Raw genomic sequence first — 23,997 nt, 5'->3', positions numbered from 1 at the left:
TTTATTTTAGCATAGCTTAAAAAAAAATCAGGAGACTAAGCTCAGAGCTCAAGACAGACAACTGGGCAATGTAGCTGGAGAGGTGGCCATTGATGGAAACCATACTTGAAAGCCCAATTAACCACTACTTCACTCTTTCAGGAAAGAGATCCACTGATCTAACCAGTCCATGATTTATAACCCTCTTCCCCCTAGCAAGGAGCAACTCTTCAGAGACATGAACTGCTATTTAGCAGGGGAGGTATCGACCAAGACTTAGTTTTTGAAATTAAAAAACGGAAAGAGTTTAGAAAGAAAGGTCAGTTAAGATCTTCCATCAGCCACCCTGTGTGGTCCTTGTATTTCACAGCACCCTCTCCCTGATGTTCTCTAAAAATTTCGCGGGGATCTTTCCCAACCTTTCACAGTAATCTCTTATCTCACTAGATTCTTTGGTGGTTTTTAAAGTTTTGAAGGGGAGCCAAGCAAAAAGACTCCTAAGGCACCAAGGAACCACTAATGGGAACCCATTGATGCTTCTTAGTACTATTTTGTTTCCAAAGCCGGGGTGGGGTAGGGATCAACATTTTATACAAGAAACTATGCCTAGGACATATAATAAGTGTTTTGTTGTATTATTTTGGTCAATGATTTCATCACTTTGGTGGAGAAAATATCTACAACCCATTTTTAAAATAGGTCCAAAATAATTGTATAGTTTTCTGGGCTCATATTGCTTAATAAACATCTCCCCTTCAAATTATAGTTTCACCCAGATAGATACTAGTATTAAACCCCTGAAGGATAAACAAGTTTCCCATTTTATAATAATGAAAAACACAAAAGCAGCTGCTCCAATTATTGTCAGTGTAGTCTTCAAAAATAATTGCTCCCCATCCAGGAATCGCATTTTGTTCCATGAGAAAATGTAAGAGCACTGCTGGATCAGAGCAAAGGCCTACCTAGTCCAGTATTCTACTCCCACAACTACCATACAAATATCTATGAGAAGTCCAAAGCAGGCTATGAGTGCAATAGCACTGTCCTGGTCATGTTCCCCAGCAACTGGTATTAAGAGGTATACTGATACAGGAGATAATATATAGACATCATGACTAGCAGCCTTATCCTCCTTGAAGATGGTACCTGTAAGATTTCTCACAAGGGACAAAGGGCAGGTAAAGAATGGCTTTGGGTGGATTTTCATGCTGTTTCAAACCATGAAGCAGCTACCGAATTGTGCTGGGGTCCCCATTCTAGATATTTTTAAAGCAGCTGAGTTGAAGATAGGACAGAGCAATGCTTAAAACCAGGGAAGGTAGATGTATTTAAGGTTAAGTATTAGGAAAGGGAACCTAGCTATGAATTCAGATTCTGATTAAGGCCCCTATAGAAAGTTGTAGAATCGCCTCCCTTGGAGGTTTTCAGTTCAGTGTGCACAAGTTTTACTTGCTTTAAGTGTCCTGCTTCAGGGCAGGTGGCTGGGTTAGATAACCTCTCCAAGTTTCCTCCCAATTCTGCAAGCAGAATTCATGTTCCAAATGGATATCTTGTACATAAACTATCCTAAACAGATGCCTACTTACTAGGGCTGCTGACAGATCAGAAGAAGAAGAAGACGACGACTGACCTTTAACAGGTATGATGTGCAGAATATAACAGATTAAGCTTTTCATGTATTTATTATATTTATATATCTGGCTATTCTTCCTTGATGGAATTCAGGGTTGTGTAGATAAGTCTCCCAGGAGTTCTCCCATTCAAGCACTGACCAGACCTGCTTGACATTAGCAAGAACACTACATCATGTGCCTTCAGACCATGCCTTAGTGTGGAGATAAACATTATTGCCGCTAATTGCTGCAAATCAGACTGCTGCTAAGGGCCAGCTATAGGGGCTGATTCAAAAATCAGCAACCCTATAGCCCACATGAAAGCCCTCAAAGAAGGGATGACAGCAGGGATGGCAGAGTCATCACATTTGTTTGTTTGCCTGTTTAAAGTGAATAGTCACAGGAATGCTGTGCCTCAAAGACGCACAGCAACACTGAGGCTTTCTAATGCTTTAAGCCATTTTCCATATGTTTTTCAGGTTATTGTGAACCTCCATCTCACTACATGTCTAAATATGTTAGCAGGCCAGGCATCAGCATGTGGCATCCTTGGGCAGCTGCCAGGGCCCCAGCAGAACCCATCGCTGACAGTGACACTACCTCTGGGCCCTCCTTAAAGGCAGCCGCCGGCGTGATCACATCACTCTGGTGCTGAAGGAGTTGCTCTGGTTACCAGTTCTTTTCTGAGCCAAATTCAAGGCGTTGGTTTTGACCTTTAAAACCCTATACGGTTCCGGCCCAGCCTATCTGAAGGAGCGCCTCCAGCAACACCAGACAGGCCGCTTATCAAGACCAGCCTCGGATGGCCTTCTCACTGTCCCATCAGCCAGGCTGGTGAGGACGAGGGAGAGGGCCTTCTCTGTGGTGGCCTCCACTCTGTGGAACTTCCTCCCTAGGGAACTCCGCCATGCCCACTCTTTAATGAGCTTCTGCCACACACTGAAAACTTGGTTACTCAGGCAGGAATTTGGGGTGGGTTAGGGTATTTTTAAATAATGTTTTAATGTATAATTTTACCGTTTTAAATTGTACCGTTGTACATTGCCCAGAGTGGCCGGCTGACTGGCCAGATGGGCGATTAAGAAATGTAATTAATTAATTAATTAATTAAAGTTTTCCCCAGCACCTCAATAAGCAGCTGGCTCTGGGAGACACCATTTTAATTTTCTACAATGCCTCTGATGTAGCATTGTTCTGGGGCATGGTGGGAAAATAAAATGGTGGCCCACAGCTGCCCACTGCTATTTGGAAGACCTGCTGCCAACCATTGCCAAGGAAGCTCAACAGGGCTCACCCACGTAGGAGCAGGTCCACCAGAGGACACTTTGCCAAGGGCTCCTCAAACCTGGAGCTGGACCTCTATGCCGGTGCCTTCAAAACAACCCATTATCAATTCCTCCACCCCCAGCACTCACTGCATTCTCCCTCTAATACTATTCTGTTCTGTTTAGTGCTCCATGGGCTTGCTAAATATTGTGTTTTGGTACTGAGGTGCATGATAATTTCATGTCATTAGCAATTTCCTTGATTATGGTGAACAACCTTCACTCAACTATAAATGTAAAGCTATCTTTTAATGAAAATGTAGCCCCAGTACAAAGAATTGGAACAGATCAGTAGGAAAGGTCAGCAGAATCTGCTGAAAAACTACTCAACCCCAGTGTTGCTAGGAATGGGAAAGGCCCCTCATGTCACCCTTCCCTCTCACATAAAGCAACCATCAGAGAGAAGGGCGAACTGGAGGGCCTCAAACATCCTCCCTTGGAAATCAACAAAGCTGGGGCTGAGGCCTTAATCCAGGAATGTGTGAATGAGTTGTGGCTTAGTTGCCAGCATAGAAAGAAAGGGCTCAATTTATTTGAAAACATCAAAACACACCCACCCACCCACCCACCCACAAAAAACATTCAGAAAATTGTGTACAGAAATTCTGTATACAACTCCCATTTATAAACAGAATTTCTTTTTTAATCAAATGAACCTCTCGGTAATCTGCTGCTTCAAAATGTGGCTGCTGCCACTGTTGCATGTGTTAACTGAAATAAAATAATGGAAGACTGTGCTGGAGTCACTGAGGGAGAAAGCCTAGTGAGATTGGGGCCCTGACCAAGGTATGCGCTGCTATTTGCCATTCCTTGCAGACCACCCAAGGGGAGCGGGTGTATTGTATAGCAAGAGATGATGAGCAGATGAGGAGGCCTGTCGTGCAGTCTTTCACCCTACTGCTATCTATATGCTACTCCCTTCTAGTGGCATTCAAGTGTTGTATTTTCCTCCCTTCTCACCCCCCCCCCCGACTTTACAAGCAAAATTAAAGACCTTATGACAGGAACAAAGAAGCTTAAGGAGCTGGGTGTAGAGGGCAGATTTAGATATTTCAGTTAAAGCTAGGAGTAAGATAACAAATGAGTCTGAACAGCCTGCATTGTTTCTCCCGCTAAGTACATGTATTTCTTAAAGACAAATGGGATACTGTGCATCATTAACCAAGCATACACAGAGAAGGAGATACAGTCATTTATGTTTGCATGAAGGCTCTCACTACAGGAAGGAGACTATGTCATATTCTTTGCTGGACAGCTTAGGAGGGGAAAAAAGAGGGTGGGAATTGATCTGGGTGAATTTAAGTTGTTATTCTGTGGCAAGAAACCTGGTTATTGTGTTGACAAAAGACCTTCTCAGAAGATATCCAGAACCCTATCCACCCCCAGCTTCTAGAAATTATGAAAGTGGGAACCAGTCTCAAGCTGGTGTGCAAACTCAGTGCGCGGAATGTAATGCTTGAAGCAAGAGATATTATGCTTAATTTAATACGAGAGCTCCCTTACCCTGTTATCCAGACACTGTGATCAGGAAGATCTCACATTCAGATAAATGGATACATGGGAGATAAATCTCCCATTTAAGGCATTACATTCTATATGCAGTGTGTGTGTGTGTGTGTGTGTGTGTGTGTGTAGAGGTTCTGAAGTGGGGGGGGGGGCAGGGAGAAAGTGCACAAGCCAAAGAGGATCTGGATGTTCTGAAATGTGTATGTGTGTGCATGAGCATCGGGGGTGCAGGTGGGGAGAGCGTTATCCTAAAATGTCCTGAATTACAAGGGAGAGAAGTATTACCTGAACAAGCTCTAAATTGTCTTTTCAACACAGTATTTACTACAGATAAATGCAAACACTTCTGTGCTAGGCATACATCGTGACCAGTTAAGTGTTAAAACATTATGTAAGATGCTGGTGCAAATACAGTTTCACTTTTACCTTGGTCCATACTTACAATTTTCCTACATGCCAAGAACAAAATTCAGTCCTGGATTAAGTATATAATATTCTGTAAATTTTTCTAAAATCATAGAATCAATCATAGAGTAGTAGGGTTGGAAGGGGCCTACAAGGCCATCGAGTCCAACCCCCTGCTCAGTGCAGGAATCCAAGGCAGAGCATCCCTGACAGATGGCTTTCCAGCCTCGTCTTGAATGACTTCAGTGTGGGAGAGCCCACCACCTCCCCTAGGTAATTGGTTCCGTTGTCATATTGCTCTAACAGTCAGGAAGTTTTTCCTGGTGTTCAGCTGGAATCTGGCTTCCTATAACTTGAGCCCATTATTCCGTGTCCTGCACTCTGGGATGATCGAGAAGAGATCTTGGCCTTCCTCTCTGTGACAACCTTTCAAGTACTTGAGCGCTATCATATCTCCCCTCAGTCTTCTCTTCAAGGCTAAACATGCCCAGTTCTTTCAGTCTCTCCTCATAGGGCTTTGTTTCCAGTCCCCTGATCATCTTTGTTGCCCTCCTCTGAACCCTCTCCAGTTTGTCTGCATCCTTCTTAAAGTGTGGTGCCCAGAACTGGACACAGTACTCCAGATGAGGCCTAACCAGTGCTGAGTAGAGGGGAACTAGTACTTCCCGGGATTTGGAAGCTATGCTTCTGTTAATGCAGCCTAAAAGAGCATTTGCCTTTTTTTGCAGCCACATCACATTGTTGGCTCATATTTTGCTTGTGATCAACAACAATTCCAAGATCCTTCTCACTTGTAGTGTTGTTGAGCCACGTATCCCCCATCTTGTAACTGTGCATTTGGTTTCTTTTTCCTAGGTGCAGAACTTGGCATTTATCCCTATTAAATGTCATTCTGTTGTTTTCTGCCTAGCGTTTCAGTCTATCAAGATCACTTTGAATTTTGTTTCTGTCTTCCAAAGTATTAGCTATCCCGCCCAATTTTGTGTCATCTGCAAATTTGATCAGCATTCCCTGCACCTCCTCCTCCAAGTAATTCACAAAAATGTTGAAGAGCACTGGGCCCAGGACTGAGCCCTGCGGTACCCCGCTCATTACCTCTCCCCAGTTTGAGAAGGTCCCATTGATAAGCACTCTTTGAGTCCGATTCTGTAGCCAACTGTGGATCCACCGGATTGTTGTTTCATTTAGCCCACTTTGAGCTAGTCTGCTCATCAGGATATCATGGGGCACTTTGTCGAAAGCTTAGCTGGAGTCGAGGTATATTATGTCTACAGCATTCCCACGGTCCACAAGGGAGGTTACTTGATCAAAAAATGAGATCAGATTCGTCTGGCAGGATTTGTTCTTGACAAATTCATGTTGGCTTTGAGTAATCACTGCATTGTTTTCAAGGTGCTTACAGATGGATTGCTTTATCATCTGCTCCAGAATTTCCCCAAGGACTGATGTCAGACTGACTGGTCTGTAGTTCCCAGGTTCCTCCCTTTTGCCCTTTTTGAAGATAGGGACAACATTAGCCCTCCTCCAGTCATCTGGGACTTCACTCGTCCTCCACGATTTCTCAAAGAGAATAGACAGTGGTTCTGAGAGTTCTTCTGCCAGTTCCTTTATTACTCTAGGATGCAGTTCATCTGGCCCTGGAGATTTGAGCTCATTCAAAATAATTAGGTGTTCCTTGACCATATGCCTATTGATCTCAAGCTGCAATCCTGCCCCTTCAGCCTGTACTTTGCATTTGCCAGGGGGGTCTCTTTTGGGAGAAGACTGAGCCAAAGTAGGAATTGAGCACCTCTGCCTTTTCTTTGTCATCTGTTATCATTTTGCCATCCTTATTTAATAGGTGAACCACCATTTCTTACCTCTGCCTTTTACTATGCACATAGCTGAAGAAAGCTTTTTTGTTGCTTTTAGCATCCCTCACTAACCTCAGCATGTTCTCAGCTTTAGCCTTCCTGACGCCATCCCTGCAATTCTGTGCTACCTACCTGTACTCTTCCTTTGTTACTTGGCCTTCTTTCCACTTCCTATATGTGTCGTTTTTTGTTAGGTCATCTCTAAGCTTTTTGTGAAGCCACATTGGCTTCTTCTGTTGTTTTCCACCTTTTCTTCTTGTTGGAATTGTTTGTAATTGTGCCTTGAGAATTTCCTTTTTTAAAAGCTCCCACCCATCTTAGACTCCTTTTCTCACTGGAGTCGCTTGCCATGGGACCTTACTTATCATTGTTCTGAGTTTATTAAAATCAGCTTTCCTAAAATCCAGGGTACGCGTTTGATTACACTCAGCTTTTGCTTCCCTTAGAACCAAGAACTGAAGTACAACATGGTCGCTTTCCCCCAGAGTTCCTGTAACTGCTACTTTATCCACTAAGTCATCTCTGTTGGTTAGGATCAAGTCAAGGATAGCCAATCCTCTAGTTCCTTTCTCTACTTTCTGTAGGAGGAAGTTATCCGCCACACAAGTCAGGAATTTCCTGGCGGGGCCATGTTGTGCAGAATTTGTCTCCCAACAAATATCGGGGAAATTGAAGTCCCCCATTACTACTACATCATGCTTCCTTAAAACGTTGGCTATTTGCTTTTCAAAAGTTTCATCCTTGTCTTCTCCTTGATTGGGTGGCCGGTAACTTCCACTTGTTTCCAGACTGAACAAATCTTATAAAATTAGCTAGACTGGATGAGTTTAAAAACACGCACACAACCAATAGGTTTCTTCCCTTGCCTCCCTAGTATCATCTTTAGCAGGATTTTCCCTCTTGGCAAAACAGCAATATAAAGTGTTATTTCTGAAAATTTGCACAAGTAGTACATGTGTGCAAATATTTACAACTGTCATAGAGATGGCAGAGAATTTCTGAGAATTTCTCCACGAATCTCGGTGAGGCCGAATGCCAACGCATTCGGCCCCCCGAAATTGGCGGTGAAATTCTCCGCCCCCCCGCCCCACCCCGGGATGGGACTTACCTCCTTCGAATGTCCCTCTCGGCGGCGGGTCCCGGCAGTGTTTCGGAGGCGTTTTGGCGGGGGCAGCGGCTGGTCTTCCGACCGGCTGCCGCCGCTGCCATTACAAAATAAAGTAAAAAAACAAAACAAAACCCATGATAGGCTACGTAACGATTAACGTAGCCTATCACGGCTGACTTTGGAAATCTAGCCGTGATAGGCTACGTTAATCGTTACGTAGCCTATCACGGGGTTTGTTTTTTTTCTCCACTTTTTGTTTCACGGCCGGGGAGACGGGGCGCTTCTCCCCAGCCTGAATTTTGGCCGGGCGAGGCGGGACGCCTCCCCTCCCTCGCCTGAACTTCGGGGGGAAAAGCGAAGCGCCTCCCCCCCACCACGAAGCCAAGCTGCGAAAAGGTAAGTGACTTTCGTACATCTCTAGTACTCAGCAGGGGTAGGGGAGAGCTGATAAATATGCACAAAATAAAAGTATAGCTACACAGATAATTACATCTGAGAATCTGACTTGCACACTGGCTATTGAACAACAAAAGTAAAGCCAGTGAAAGTTTCAGAAAGATCCACCACTCACATTTGAAACATCAGCACTTCCTTTGATCGTCATTTGAACTGAGCTAAATCAACAGCCTGGTGGTATAGAGAATGTACCACCTTGCTTGAAACAGAAGTTCAGAAATAAGTGCTGATATGCAAGACTGAAAGTTAGGTTTTCACCCTGTCAGGAAGCCATTTATTCTCTCTCAGCAGATGGATTATTTTACACATATGGAGCCTCAAAAGCCAATGAAGCTTTGATTGTTATCTTATAATGTCTCGCGGAAAGTGAACAAAGATAGAGGAAGGTCAAAGCAACATTCTGTTTAAGCCCATCTGCTAGTAGACTCCTGTCTAAATGAACAGAAGTAAACATTGCTGAAAAGAAAAAGCAGTGGGGCGGGGGAGAGGCTGCTATATTTCTGTGCTTTCTTAATGTGGTGGCGGAAGATTTCCGAGACAGACAGGATTTTTTCATTAAACAAATCTGAATGAGACAAAGACAGGGTGAAGGACAGTAAATGTGGAGAAATCCGCATTTAAAAGCAGACCACCTAAAAGCAACTGGCACAGCCAGCTAATTTCTAATGCTGCAATTAAATGTATCACCTGAATTTGGCTACACCTGGCAAAGCTATAAGGAACAAATCAGAGATATACCAAGTGCTGGAAATAAAAGATTTGTTTTTGCTTCTGTTTGTTTTTTCTAATATACTCAATAATTATTTAAAAATGCTTTTTAATCTCTGTATACTGTATTTTTAATGTTTTTAATCTTTGCAAACTGCCCAGAAAGCTTTGGCTATTGGGCGGTATAGAAATGTAATAAATAAAACAAAAATAGAAAATACATTATAGATTCTAAATATAAGACCTTTGCATATTATTCTACATGCCACGTGGAATGTGATTAGCATGACATGTTTGTATCACAGCATGTGAGTATAGTGTTCATACATTATTGCTTTACTTAGGTTTCAGTGCAACAGCTACCAGCTCTGAAGGACAAACTTTTTTAAAAAATACAAGTGTAAAAAGTGGTTTAGCACTAAGATCTGCTGTGACAAATGGGAGTGGTGCACAAAAATGTGGCTATTATTTATGAGAGAAATAGCAAATTATGACCAGATGCATGTAAATTTATTTATCTGTTTGATTTATACCCCACCTTTCTACCAAGAAAATGGCAGTCAAGGCAGCTAACAATGATAAAAAAACCAATTTTTTTTTAAAAGCCCATAGTTAAAAATAATAATAAAACAAATACATTAAAAACACATATAAAAACGCCAAAATAACAGAATAAAAACAGCATCCTACTCAACAGACCATTTTATAAGCTGAAGGTCTGCTTGAACAGAAACATCTCTGCCTGCTGGTTGAAAGACAGCAGAGAGGGAGCCAACCTAGCTTCCCTTGGCAGGGAGTGCCATAGCCTGGGAGTAGGGATGTCACAGGTAGGGAATGGCACAGGCACCTGTTTCGGTCCGGGAGTCCAGCGGACCACCTGCATCCCCCCGAGCCATTCCTGCCGAGCCCCTGCCCCACTCGAACCTGCCCCCCATGCTCTCTGAGCCACCCGCACTTATTTGGGCTGCATCCTCCAGCACAGTGATTGCCATGTTAAGAAAAAACATGGCGATTGCAAAAATGCACACATAGACTTATACGCAAAATGGTGCTGTGAATTACAGGTGTAAGATTACAGGTGTAAGATTACAGGTGTAAGATTACAGGTTTAAGTAGCCCATTTACGCCTGTAATCTTGGGTATATGGGTGATTCACAGCACCATTTTGCATATAAGTCTGTGTGTGCATTTTTGTGATCGCCATGTTTTTTCGCAACATGGCGATCACTGTGCTGGAGGATGGAGCCCAAATAAGTGTGCGCAGCTTGGCAAATAGGCGTGGGGCTTGAGCATGGGTCCCAGGGCATGTGAGCAGGGACAGGGGCTGGGCAGGTGTAGAACCCAGACAGGGAAGCGCCCATCCATCCCGAGTCGCAGGCGTCTGGCTGGAGCTTGAAGCCCAGTGAGAAATCACTGTCTTGGCCTCCTGGATACTAGTCCAGGAATCCCCCCATTTGCCCAGCTTGGTGTGCGGCCGCGTGCTTCCTCACTGAGCCACCATTTTGCAGGAAAATGGTGGCTTGTTCTTGTGCGTAAACATCCATCTGCGCAAATGGCAGCTGTAAAGGGGCCATTTCTGGCCACCATTTGCACAGATGGGCATTTACAAACAAGATCAAGCTGCCATTTTTCTGCAAAATGGCAGCTCGGTGAGGAAGTGGGAGGCCAGCAGGGGTCCACTGAGTGGTGCTTGACCCAGACCCCGCTGAGTTCACCCATCCCTACCTGGGAGCAACCACCAAAAAGGCCCTCTCTCATCATCACTAATCATGCCTTTGAAGGCGATGCTAAGGAAAGAAAGTCCTCGCCCAAAGATCTTAAAACCTGGGCAGGCTCATATGGGAGAAGGTGGTCTTTCAGGTTACAAGCCCCAAGCTGTATAGGGCTTTAAAGGTCATAACCAGCATTTTGAATTCTGCCTGGAAACAGACCAGTAACCAGCAATGCTATTGTAACAAGCGAGTCACACACACCGTGTAACTGGATCTGGTCAATAGTCTGGCAGCAGCATTCTGGACTAGCTGAAGTTTCTGAACAGTTTTCAAAAGCAGTCCCCTGTTAGAGTATGTTTCAGTGGTCCAAATGCGATGTCACTAAGGCATGTGTGACCATGGCCAGATCAGATGCCTCTAGGAACAGGAGCAATTGGCACACTTGTCTCAGGTGGGCAAACACACTCCTGGCCATCGCCATGACCTGGGCATCCAGGTTCAGGGCCAAGTCCAAAAGTACACCCGAACTGCAAGCCTGAGACTTCAGGGGGAAGTGTAACCCATCCAGCACAGGTTCAGTCCCTATATCCTGATCTGCCTTTTGACTAACAAGGAGCACCTCTGTCTTGTCTGGATTAAGATTAAATTTGTTCTCCCTCATCCAATCCATTATCAACACCAGACACTGATATGGAATGAGAACAGTTTCCTTGGATTTAGATGGAAAGGAGATATACAGTTGGGTGTCAATGAGTGTACTGGTGGTACTGAACCACAATACTCTGGACAGCCCCTCCCAGCCATTTCAAGTGTATTTTCAATAGCATGGGGGATAAGATGGAGCCTTGAGGGACACCACAGGCCAACAGCCATGGTGTCAAACAGGAATCCTCCAGCATGAAATTGCCCTTCCAAGAAGAACTGGAGCTAGTCCCGTCTCAGATAGATGCCTCAGAAGGATACCATGGTTGATGGTATCAAAGGTCACTGACAGGTCCAGCAGAACCAACTGGGACACACTCCCCCAGTCCAATTCCTGGAGTAGATCGTCTGCTAAGGCAACCAAAGCAGCCTTTGTCCAATAACTAGACCTGAAGCCAGATTGAAATGAATCTAGATAATCTGCCTCTTCCACAAATCTCTGGAGCTGAGAAGCCATCATATGCTCCAGGCATCTTGCCAAGAATGGAATACTGGAGACCAGCTGGAAATTATTCAATACAGTGGGGTTCATGGAGGTTCTTTTTCACAGAGGTCTTAATACCACCTCTTTTAAGCAAGATGGAATCACCATTTGCCATAAAGAGGCATTCACCACTACCCTTACCCACTCAGCCAGTCCCCCCTCCCCCAGAATGGGGAAGATAAGGCAACAAAGGACAACTACAATGCACAAGAATGAGGTGATGTTCCCAGAGACCAGCCTTCCCCAACCTGGTGCCTGTCAGATGTTTTGAACTACAACTCCCAGCATTCCCAAACACTGGCCATGCTGTCTGTGGCTGATGGGAGTTGAAGACTCAAATGTCTCGAAGACACCAGGCTGGGGAAGGCTGCTATAAACCAACGCTATGCTAGAGACTGGTTTATAAGTTTGCAAAACTGAAGTACTTCACTTTGAGTATTGGGGGTGGGTGGGGTTCCCACATAACGCTAATCAAACCATGGACAGAACATCCTCTCTTTCTCATCAAAACCAGGTGAGGCAGTGGCTGTTCTGAACCAGTGCCTGGGCACGGTAATGGACTGGATGAGGGCTAATAAACTGAAACTCAATCCAGACAAGACGGAGGTACTGTTAGTGGGTGGTTCGTCTGCCCGGCTAGGTGATATTCAACCTGTTCTGGAGGGGGTTGCACTCCCCCTAAAGGATCAGGTTCGTAGTTTGGGGGTGCTCTTGGATCCAGAACTGTTACTTGAGGCACAGGTGAACTCAGTGGCACGGAGCACTTTTTATCAGCTTAGGCTGGTATACCAACTACGCCCTTATCTGGACAGAGATAGCCTAGCTACAGTTATCCATGCTCTGATAACTTCTCGTCTGGATTACTGCAATGCGTTATACGTGGGGCTGCCTTTGAAAACGGTCCGGAAACTTCAGCTGGTCCAAAATAGGGCAGCAAGATTGTTAACAGGGACTGGCCTGCGAGCTCATATTACGCCAGTACTTTTCCAGCTGCACTGGCTGCCAGTCCATTTCCGGGCCCGATTCAAAGTGCTGGTGTTAACATTCAAAGCCCTTAACGGCTTGGGGCCAGGTTACCTGAAGGATCGCCTCCTCCCATATGTGCCTGCCCAGACCTTAAGATCATCATCAGCGGCCCTTCTCCGTGAGCCCCTGCCAAAGGAAGTGAGGCGGGTGGCTACTAGGAGGAGGGCTTTTTCTGTTGTGGCACCCCGGCTCTGGAATGAGCTCCCTAGTGAGGTTCAGCTGGCGCCTACATTGTACTCCTTTCAGCGCCAGGTGAAGACCTTTTTATTTTCCCAGGCATTTTAGCTTTCTAAATTTTTATCTTTGCTGTTTTAAATCTGTATTTTAAACTCCTGTACTGCTGCTAGGTTTTATTGTGGTTGTATTGTTATATTGTGGTTTTAATGTTCTATATATTTTAAATTGTTTTATTGTGTGTTGTTTGGTTTTAATTTTTGTGAACCGCCCAGAGAGCTTCGGCTATTGGGCGGTATAGAAATGAAATGAATGAATGAATAAATAAATAAATAAATAAATAATAATCCATGGCCATGGGTTGTTTAGAGCTCTTGCTCACAGAGGGAGCAATCGGGCTTGTTTGGGCTCATTCACAATAAATTGTGGGTTACCGTGATGTGCAAACTGGGCCAATGCAAAGCCTTATTGAGAATATGCTTCATTAGATTTTTTTTTCTTCCTTTCAGAAGACTGACAGACTTGAAAACAGATGTATTCATTTCAAATACTGATTTCTTTTACAGCAGAATTATTGATTGTCTAGCAGATCAACTTACAAGGATGGAGGAAAGGATAAAGTAGTAAGCATTCAATAGTCTAACAAGAGAAAAAGTCATGGGACTATTCATAATCCAACAAGATGCATTTGCCAAGGATTACATGCTTGTATACAGTGCCTCTCCTACTTTGGCTTGTGGACACCAGAGTCTGGGCATGAGCTTATAACAGTGAAAAGAGATCACAAGGAAAGCTCAACTTCACGCAGTGAATAGCAACTCCTTTTTACGGCACTGCTTACAAACTGCAGTACTCAAGTCTCCAAAAAATCACAATAGTTGCAACAGGTATTATGAAAAATTGTAATTCTTGCTTCCTCTAGTTAGGTCAAGGGTCAAGTAGAGTGAAAAATGATTGGTGAAGCAGACAACAAGAGAAGAAAAATGACTGCTGAGAAAGTACAGTTACCAAAGTCTTTACCAAGGTCAGAGTGTGCTATAAATCGTTCCTGTGTTGGAGCAATGCCAAAGGACAACCTCCCAGAGCTCTCTTCAGAGAGCTCTTCCCTAGTAGAAGCAGTATCCATCAGTGCCTTTTAATTTTGTCTATGGAAAAAATATAACATCATGATTATAGCTAGACAGCAGAAAAATATGGTGCATGTGCACACTCACACACTGTGAGATGGACACTACCGTTCTTGGGCAGGGGGAGGGGGAGATAACAGATGGCAGAAGGTCTTTATTGAAGAGATACTGGTTGTGATCCAGAAACATAAGTCCATGCATGTTGTAGGGCTCTGTTTTATCAGCTCAGGCAAGGGAAACTACTTCATGAGCTCATGAAAATCTGTCACATCCAGTGACAGAAAGCTCTCTGCATGTATTGGAAGGTAGGTATGAAACAAATATGCTGAGGTAGTAATAATGAATGTGAAAGCAGCACAAACATTGTTATACACAGTACCATGGGCATACCATAGCCCCAAGAAAGAGAAAGCTCTAACTTACAAGGCCAATATTTTTCACTATTATACCGTAAGTATCAAATCAGAGACCATGCATATACTGTGAATCAACTCTGATTTGTATCAATGGCAGCTCATACTTCTGGAATATTCATATGAACAGAGTAGCTTAGGAGAAAAGTACCCACAGAAGATGCAGCAGGAACTACCCACTACTGACATGGCTGGACTACAAATATGAGCTGTTATTCATATAAATGAATCAGTCCTCAGAGTGAGTTCATATGTTCAGTTCTGATGCTAACAAAAATGTGATTGGGTCTCTATTACTGGGCAATTGGTCAAGGTGATCAGAAGCAATTAACTGTGTTGCCTGGCAACTTCATAACAGATTTTAGCAGCTTCATACTTTGACCCTATGGAAACACAATGGTCAAGTTCATATGATCAAATTTTGGCTTAATAAGCCAAAATATGAATGAGCTTCCTGCATCTGCTTTGCTCCTCCCTTCATGCAAGTGGGGAAACAAGCAAGGAAGTCACAGTTAACCACAGCTTTCTGTTACATTTGAACCAGGAAAACTATGGTGAATGGCTTAAAAACAAGCCAGAATATATGAAGCCATGGTTTAAAGTTGGCTTCCCTATGTTGGCTTGTTCGGAAGCCATCAACCGAAGTTCTATATCAAAGAAAGATATAGTTAACTGCAGCTTCCTGGCTTGTTTCTTCATTCATATGAAGGGAAGAGCAAAGCTGTTGCATGTGATGGTATGAAGCTTGTTCACTTCTTGGCTTATTAAGCCACCCTAATGCAGCCAATGCATAACCATGATTAACTGTTCCATCTGAACAACTAAACTATTTTTAAGAATTAGCTGCAATCCAGAATGCAAAACCATGGTTTGAAGTGGGCTTGCAAACAATTGTTTGTGTTAACAATAGTTAAGTGTTAGTGTACCAAGCAGGGAGCACAGCTTACAGTAATAAGCTAAACCATAATTTCACTTATTTGGGATCATAACCAGGGTAAGGGCAACACTCACCTCCCACCTGATTATTGCTAGTCATGGGGTGGGGGTTCTATATCAAAGAAAGATATAGGATGGTTGACACTCCATCCCAGGCACCACCTAGGTATCAATTAATTGTCAAACTGCAATTATTGTAGCTCATAACACACAACTAGGGATGTTGGAGAAATCCGCAATGGAACCAAATGAATTCGCATTTTTTATGAATCCAACCTACGGATTCCACAGTGGACCAGCTTTTCCTGTCGGGTGGATTCTGCAGACGTGCGGACTGTTCTTCTAACCTTCAGGAATTTTGCATAAATTTTGTCATAGAAAAATACGCAAAAATTTTAAAAACCCAGCCAAAAATGTGTGAAAGTGTGAAAATGTGCATTTGGGGGGGGGGATTTGTGGATTTTGTGGGCATTTACACATTATTCCATGTGCAAATTTGTGCAAATTTGGAAACAATTCAAATTGTTCAAAAACCCAGTTCTATCAAAGGGCAGACAGTGGAATGAAAGGCACCTGACAACCTGTGAAACACAGACAGAATAGATTTTACACAATCCACACATCCCTACACACAACACATGAATTCATCTCTGGTGGACAGCTCCCACTAAGAATCAATATCTGAACTGATAAGCTCCTACTAAGAGTCAATATCAGAATTGGTATCAAAATACTTCCAAACAGTATGCAAAAGCCTGAGTAAGCAAGTAAAGAACCACAAAATCTGTATGCTTTACCTGAAGATGGAGACAGTTCCAAGTAACAGCTGGAATTTATATTTTCAAAATAGGGCATTATCCATCGTTTGTTTCTTGTTCCTAGCAGTCCTAGGGGCAGTCCCAGGCACAACATGAAACCATTACATCACCTGGTACAGCCAGTCTGCAGCCCCCTCCAACACCATTTCATCTTAAGACTCTGACCATGCAGACTTCATGACTTCAACATGATCAGTCCCCGCCCCCGCCGCCAATTCTTCCCACCTGCTTTTTGTAACATCTGGCCTGATTAAGAGATCTGGAGATCTTGAATGCTTTCACATTTTTGTGCCCTTTTGAGTTGGCCTAATAAAGTTATTATGCCGATACGAATTCTGGAATTTTTCATATGGCTAACACAGCTACCTTTCCTTTTTTTGGGACGAACTTTTCAAATAAGTAATTTGCATTGCCTAGCTCTGAAACCCTGCTCCCTTGATGCTCCTAAAGTTCATGGGACCACTACTCTCACAAACATCACAGATATTTGCAAGAAGGAAGGCAGCAGACCACGAACTACTAAATACATGCATATAGGACAGCATTATCCATAATCCAATCCTTTTAAATATAACTGATAAAATGGGATGTTGTACACTGAAATTTCAGAATCAGGGTAAGTGTGTGTGTGCGTGGGGGGGGCATTTCATATATATTTTATGCAGCTAGATAACACGACCTTGTGATGGAGAAACTCCGTTCTGGGTGCATTTTGATATGCCATACAAGCTGTAAATCCAAAAGTGACTCCAAGGTTGCTATGAGAGCATACAGGATTTAGTCACATCTCAGGAAAAGCCCAAGTTCCTGAAATCAAAATGAACCTTCCAGACAGATAAAAGCCTAGTTAAATGGTGACAGTTAAGCAAACTCACCATCCTGATGGGTAGTAATTTGATTCCTTTGGTGCCCATGTGCCTTTAGTAATTAAGCCACTGATTGTGTATAAAAGAGAGGAAGGAGAGAGAGAGAGAGAGAGAAATCACCAGTCTAGGGGAAATGCTAAACATCATGGCTCCAATCCACCTCTGAGAACATGAATGCTGATTCTTATGTAGTAAGGATGCAACCCTATGCACGTTTAGACAGAAAAAAGTCCTAGAACTTCCAGCATCCCACAGTCAGCTATGCCAGCTGGAGCATGCTGGGAGTTGTTGGAACTTTTTCATTCTAAACTTGCATAGGATGGTGCCCTAAACTTTCTAAAGTCTTTAGGTCCAGCTCAGCAAAAGACCATCAAAGTCAAGAAGAGTTTTGATTGAATCATCTTTATTTTCATTCCTAAACTACTGGCGCTTGTTGATGCCTTTTTCTCTTTTGTGTTTTACCAATACAAATATTTTGGGCTGTGTAGACTGTAGTCGTTCTACAACAGGGAGTAGGGAACCTCAGGTCCAGGGGCCAAATCTATCACTCCTGGGGTTCCAATCCGGCCTTCCAGGGCTTCCCAGATAGCCATGCCCCCTTTCCCCTTCCGCCCCCCCCCATTCTTTGGTGATTTCCAGGCATTTGTGCAGTTTTCCCCCATTCTTAAAGGTTGAAATGCCTCTCCTAAGGCTTAGTTCCTGGCAGTATGAGCTTTAAGCTACAACTCGCTGGTATTTTTTGTATTCCCCCCCCACCCTTTGCCTTTAGCCCTGCCCACCACAGAATGTGGTCCCCAGAAGTTTCTCTGAAATGGAATTCGGCCCTTGGGATGAAAGTGGTTCAATACCCCTGCTCTAGAAGCTCAAATGTAACCCCATGTTCCTAGACGTTTGAGTAACATAACTGGCCTGAATAGAAGTGGGTACTTCTATTGAAAGACCACACTGGTTAAAAGTGGAGATAACAGACCTACCACCCACAATATTTTCCTCTTAGTGATCTCTCCAATGGTGACCCCTATGTTGGGGGAGAAAGCTGTTTCAGAGGTTTGGTGGTAGCTAATTACCTCTGTTCAATATCCCAGAGAAGTAGATTTTAGTCAGGATCCACAAGACCCTGTATAAAAGGGAGTGCACAAATCCCATCAGGTGAGCAGGTTCATGACAGGCCTGATGGTAGAATGCTGTTTTGCCTTCTTGTCATACGACACAGTTACTAATATAGGGATGGGGGACCCAAGGTACTTCTGTAGCCCATAGACTCCTTGTTAAACCCCACCTTTTGTCTAAAAAAGTACATTTCTACTCCTCAAACTGCAGAGAAATTAATCAACACATTTTCAAACCTCTTAAAGTACATACACTAAAAGAAGCCAAAGTTTCTCACTTTCAACTCATGATTTCTAAGTCCATGTATCAAGAGTTTTCAAGGCTGAATCAACTTTTAAAAACACATCAGTTTTTAAACAAAAGCACTGTAGAATAAGGGCAAAGTTAAGAATAAGGGCAGTTTCCCCATAAGCATGTATGTAAAAGTAAGCATATTTAAAATTAAATATGCTCTCTAGCTTATACACCTCTGATGTGACTCAAGGTGCTGGATTTTGTTTTCTATACTAGCACTGATCTAACTGTGATGTAGATCATTTCAGTCCAGGAACAACCATCCAGTTATAGGGAATTTCTCCAATGTCCCCCGTTAGAGCCAGTGTGGTGTAGTGGCTAGAGTGCTGGACTGGGAGTTGGGAGATCCAGGTTCTAGTCCCCACTTGGCCATAGAAGGTCACTGGGTGACTTTGGGCCAGTCACAGAATCTCAGCCCAACCCACCTCACAGGGATGTTGTTGTGAGGATAAAATGGAGAGGAGGAGGAGTATGTACACCGCCTTGAGTTTCTTGGAGGAAAAAAGGCGGGATATAAATGTAATAAATAAATAAATAAATAAGCACGAACCCCTGGTCCATACTGGCTCTCAAATGAAAATGTCAGACTACAGCCAGCATAACAGTACCAACACTGAACAAGCTTTATGAACTTACTTGGAGTGAAAATGCCCGTAGAGCAGGAATGGGAATTAAGGCAGCCATGAAGAATGCAGTAACATTACTGATAGATGTAAGGGCTACACTTGCCCCAGTGCGTTTCAAACATTCCCCTGTTCTATCCTGAAAATACATATGAAGTTGTAGAATACATGAGGAATTAAACAGAATGCAACATACAAAAGACAGAGTGTTACACACTGGAAATCAAGACTGTGCATGTCTATCTGCAGGATACAATCAATACTTTGCATAGACAAAGGGATGACTCTACCATAGTAATGTGGTCGTACTGGCATTAAAAATACATGTGTTCAAAATATAATTCTGCAGTGCAATAGCTTTTGGCATGAACTACCTACCAGCGATTTAGCAAGACAGACTCTAGTAGGATTAGCCTGACTTCACAATGCAAAAAAAAGGGAAGTGTCAGTCCATCAGGGTTTTAATTTAAATCATTTACAAGACATAAATAATCATGTATTAAGCCTTAATTCTATCAAATAAGCACTAAGGGTGTTTCCAGACAAGGCTTTGATCCTACAATAGTCCTGCCTCAAACATGGAATTTTATGGAAGATCCAGATGACGTAGTCTTCCATTTGTAACCCTCCAGTGTTTTCACACTGCTTCTTCCATCTCTTTTCTTATAGGAAAAAAATCAATTAAGGGGGAAAAGACAGACAAAATGCCTTTTTATTAGTATTGTTAGGAGCCGTCTGTCTTGAAATACCCTAAGAATAGATGTAAGAAGCACTCTGTGAATCCAGTGGTGCCAGGGGTGGCCTTTTCCCTTAGGTCTGACCTGCTCTGAAAACTCCTCTATCCCCTATCAGAACCAGACAGAAATGAAAGCAGCTGGATGAGTGAAGACTCTACAAAGGACCTGCAGTTCCTTTCCAGCAGTAACCCACTTCTCCAGTACCTCATTGCCCTCTCCAAAAACGTGTCTATATGGAATGGGAAACTGATAAAGAAGTCCCTTTTCAGCAAAAATTTCTTAGAAATTCCACCCAAGACAAAAAATAAAGAAGACACAATCCTGGTCCCCTGCATTATGAATTATACACATCCCTAGGACTGAAAGAATTGCACCATGTAATTTTCCTTCACCTCAAATGGAATTCTCTTGTTCTGCCCAGTTTCACTAAATGCATGTGCCAAAAGGAAGACATCATCTACACCAACTCCTAGAGCAAGAAAGGGTAAAACCTGCATAAAAAGGAAACAGGAATCAAAGACATTATAAGAGTTTTATGTCCTACCAGAATATTAGTCAACTAACTAAGATAATATTGTATATTCTTACACCTGGATTTCTGTTTATATCTAAACATGGATATATGCCTGTTAGCGAAGATCCTGATCTTTTGCATCAGGCTATGAACATTTGATGAAAACTTTGGTTTCACTGAAAATGTGAATTAGATTTACTGTTAACCCACTATCTTTATTTTAAGAACCCACTATCTTTATTTTAATGCAGTTTCTCTCAGTTAATTGATACCTTTTACCTGTGGAGAGGAAGCAAAGGAGCCTAGGACCCTCTGAAATAGTGCTTGTTGAAGGCCAACCTAAACCTCTGGGCTGATTGGAGATTTTAGCCCAGCTCTCCAATGCAACATTTTACCCTTTTGTTGTAATGACTGTTAATTACAAAGCTTAAGACAATCACCAGTTACTTTCAAAATCCAAAAGCAAAGGATAAAGACACCCTTCTGCCACTTGTAGCTTGTTGGATGCTTCTACTCATACATATCCAATACTAAAAGGGCAGTTCAGCTATATGTGTGAAATGTAAATAAAAATCCCATCGAAACACTTTCCCTATTCAGATCTATGTCCTGAATAACCACAGGTAGTATATTCTCTCAGTTTAAACGTATTAAATGTTAACTGCTTGGCATGCCAACACAGGTACAACTGCAAGTACTAAAAAATGATTATTTCAGAGCTCTTTATATTCCAGCCTCCCCTCCCCACCGCCCCATTTCATATGATTTATTCTGGCCAACAATTTGTTACATTGTTCCTTTAATACCTGAGTTGTGGCAGCATTAAAGGAAATCCCAATCAATGAGCACAGCCCCAATCCTGCAGCTACTGAGAGTGCAACCAACAAGACTCCGGCCAGCCCCACGGCACCCTGGGACTTCGCACAGTCCCACCGCAGCATGGTTAAACAGGCGTAGGCAAGCTGCAAGCAGAACAGAAGAGTTTTTTTTTTTAATAAACCAAAACATCAGAGCAAGCTACATATTAAGTGTTTCCCTTTTCTAAACAAAACATTCACCTACAAAATACATTTTGGCAGAACAAAGGTATTGTAAGGTGCTGCTTTGCACTGAGGCAGACCAATGGCTCCTCTTGCCTGGTCCTGCTGTCAGTAGGTCTAAAACTCAGCTCTACAAGTTCTCAGGCAGACGTCTTCCCAGTTCTGTTATCATTTAACTGAAAACCACAGAGATCAGTCTTGTGAGCCCATCCATGCAGAGTGCATGTTCCCCCTAATGAACCACAGATCCGCCCTCAGACAGATTACACAAATGAACAAGTGGCACAAAACTACAGATTTCAGAGCTGTTCAAGAACATGACAAGAATGATTCCTATGATGACGGCTTACTATGAAACAATGCACAAGTACATCGTGAAGCATAAAATGAATCTTCTATCCATTTTACCATTAACAGGTAGCCGCTGGCAACTCTGATAACGCTGACATCAGAAAATGATTTTAGGATGTCCTCCAAAGTAGTTGTAGTGAAGGAAAGCACCTTCTGAGTAGAGTTTTGTGCAACACTTTGATGAACAACCTGTACAAAAAGATTGGAAGCGTGAGTACACAAAGGGGGACAATATGATACATTCCTGCAGTGGACTGATACATTCCTGCAGTGGATATAGTTTAAAACCAGGTTTTATTTCTCTCTCTCTCTCTCTCTCTCTCATACACACACACACTCACTCTGTAAAGGAGGTGCCATTGACCCTTTGTTACATAATTGACATACTTGGTACAGAGGCACAGCAGGCTGCTACAGATCAAATAAAAATGTGTGCCTCAGAGGAGAGGAAAATTGCAATTAATTTAAAATAGTGAAATTGTAGAAGGTTCATGGCTCACTCTCCCCTGCTCCCCCACTCCTTTCCTGCTTTCTCTATCCATAAGTCTACAACTGATTTGTTGTTGTATCAGTTGTGCCTCTAACCTAAAACAACAAATTCTTAAGAGCAATCCTCTCTTTCTCCATTGGCTGGACACTTCAGAGAGGTCACAAGCAGCTCAGCAGAGGTCAACGCCTGGGAAACAAAGGCCAGATAATGTCACATGACCTCACCAATGGGACTGCAGCTGTGAACAGATTCTATGGCTGGCTAATGTGTTCCAGACACCTTTGCTTTGGATAATCACACTGACCAAGTGTTTTTAAAACCAGCCTAACTCTTTAAGCTAAGGCAATTCACTGCCAGACCAGCAAATCAGAAGAGAGGGTGCCGGTTTTTAAAACCCATTAGTTAAAACAAAGGTGTACTTCTCTTTATTGTCACTCATAGCAGAGGTTGGCAGTTTTTCCATTTAGACAGAAAGGAAGGTAAATCAGGAACTTTAAATTCTTTGCTGTTCTAAATAAATTTGTGTTTTAAGCTGAGCTCACATCCATCCTGACAATAAGTCATACCTTAAGGGACTTCATTGAAGGAATGCACTGGCAACCCATACTAGGCTACACTGAAGGTAAACAATAAATGGTTCTTCAAGTAAGTTTCTATTTTACCTCAACATACATCCTCTGCCAGGCTTCCAGAACTGCAGCTGCTTTGTCCTCATTCCAGTTGATGTGTGAAACGTAGTCATAGCCCTTGAAGTGCTCATACATTTGCTTAGGAGTCATTAGCTGAAACATGGTCTGTAAAGCCTGGGCACTGCAAAAGAAAAGGGCATACAACTCATGTTTTTCAAGTGAGTAATGGTAAATGTAAAAACTTAAGAAGAGTCCTCCTGGATCACACCAAGGGTCCATCTAGTCCAGCATTCTGTTCACACAGTGACCAGCCAGCTCCCATGGGAAACCCACAAGCAGGACATGAGTGCAACAGCACCTTCCCACCCATGTTCCCCAGCAACTGGTGTACATAGGCATACTACCTCCGATACTGGAAGCAGCATATAGCCATCAGGACTAGTAGCCACTGATAGCCTTCTCCTCCAGGAATTTGTCCAATCCCCTTTTAAAGCCATCTAAAGTGGTGGCCAAAAGGAACTTTCATTAGCTAGAACATCAGAAGCTGCCTTACATTGACTCAGACCCTTGGTCCATCTAGCCCAGTAATGTTGACACTGACTGGCAGTGGCTCTCCAGGATTTCAGGCAGGATTATTTCCTAGCCCTATTTGGAGAAGCTAGGGATCGAACCTGGGACCTTCTGCATGCAAAGCAGGTGCTCTACCACTGAGCTACAGCCCCCTCCTCCTTCCCAGCAGCACTGGGAAAGTTCTCTGCTGGAGACCTTGGAGGTCTGCTGCAAGTTGGTGGTATTGGGCTAGATGGATCAATGGTATGACTGAGCACAAGACAGCTTCACATGTTCATATTCTTCCATGCATTTTTGGTAACCATTGTTTTATTTTGACTGAAAGCCACCTTCAATATTTGTTAGAAAGGCAATAAAGAAAAAATGAAGCTGCAAATAAATACAATTATGCCACAGACCTTTTATTCTTATAGGCACATGCTCAACAT

General features: G+C 43.1%; 1 protein-coding gene across 1 annotated transcript in view; it reads right to left on the bottom strand.

Moving 5' to 3' along the window:
* The window catches only part of PTCH1 (patched 1), a 120,822-nt gene that overhangs the window by 38,710 nt on the left and 58,115 nt on the right, over positions 1-23,997 (bottom strand). Inside the window, exons 8-12 of the mRNA XM_084834108.1 lie at positions 23,033-23,180; positions 21,938-22,069; positions 21,296-21,451; positions 20,368-20,466; positions 19,252-19,377 (exon numbers count right to left, since the gene is read on the bottom strand). Coding sequence (XP_084690234.1) covers positions 19,252-19,377; positions 20,368-20,466; positions 21,296-21,451; positions 21,938-22,069; positions 23,033-23,180 — 661 coding nt within the window. The remainder of the gene's footprint in view (positions 1-19,251; positions 19,378-20,367; positions 20,467-21,295; positions 21,452-21,937; positions 22,070-23,032; positions 23,181-23,997) is intronic.

This window comes from Heloderma suspectum, chromosome 2, assembly GCF_057233095.1.
Source record: "Heloderma suspectum isolate Gila_16-S chromosome 2, 16-S_ref, whole genome shotgun sequence".
Lineage (NCBI taxonomy): Eukaryota > Metazoa > Chordata > Lepidosauria > Squamata > Helodermatidae > Heloderma > Heloderma suspectum.
Note: the sequence above shows the minus strand (reverse complement) of the source record. Positions and strands in the feature narration are given on the sequence as shown.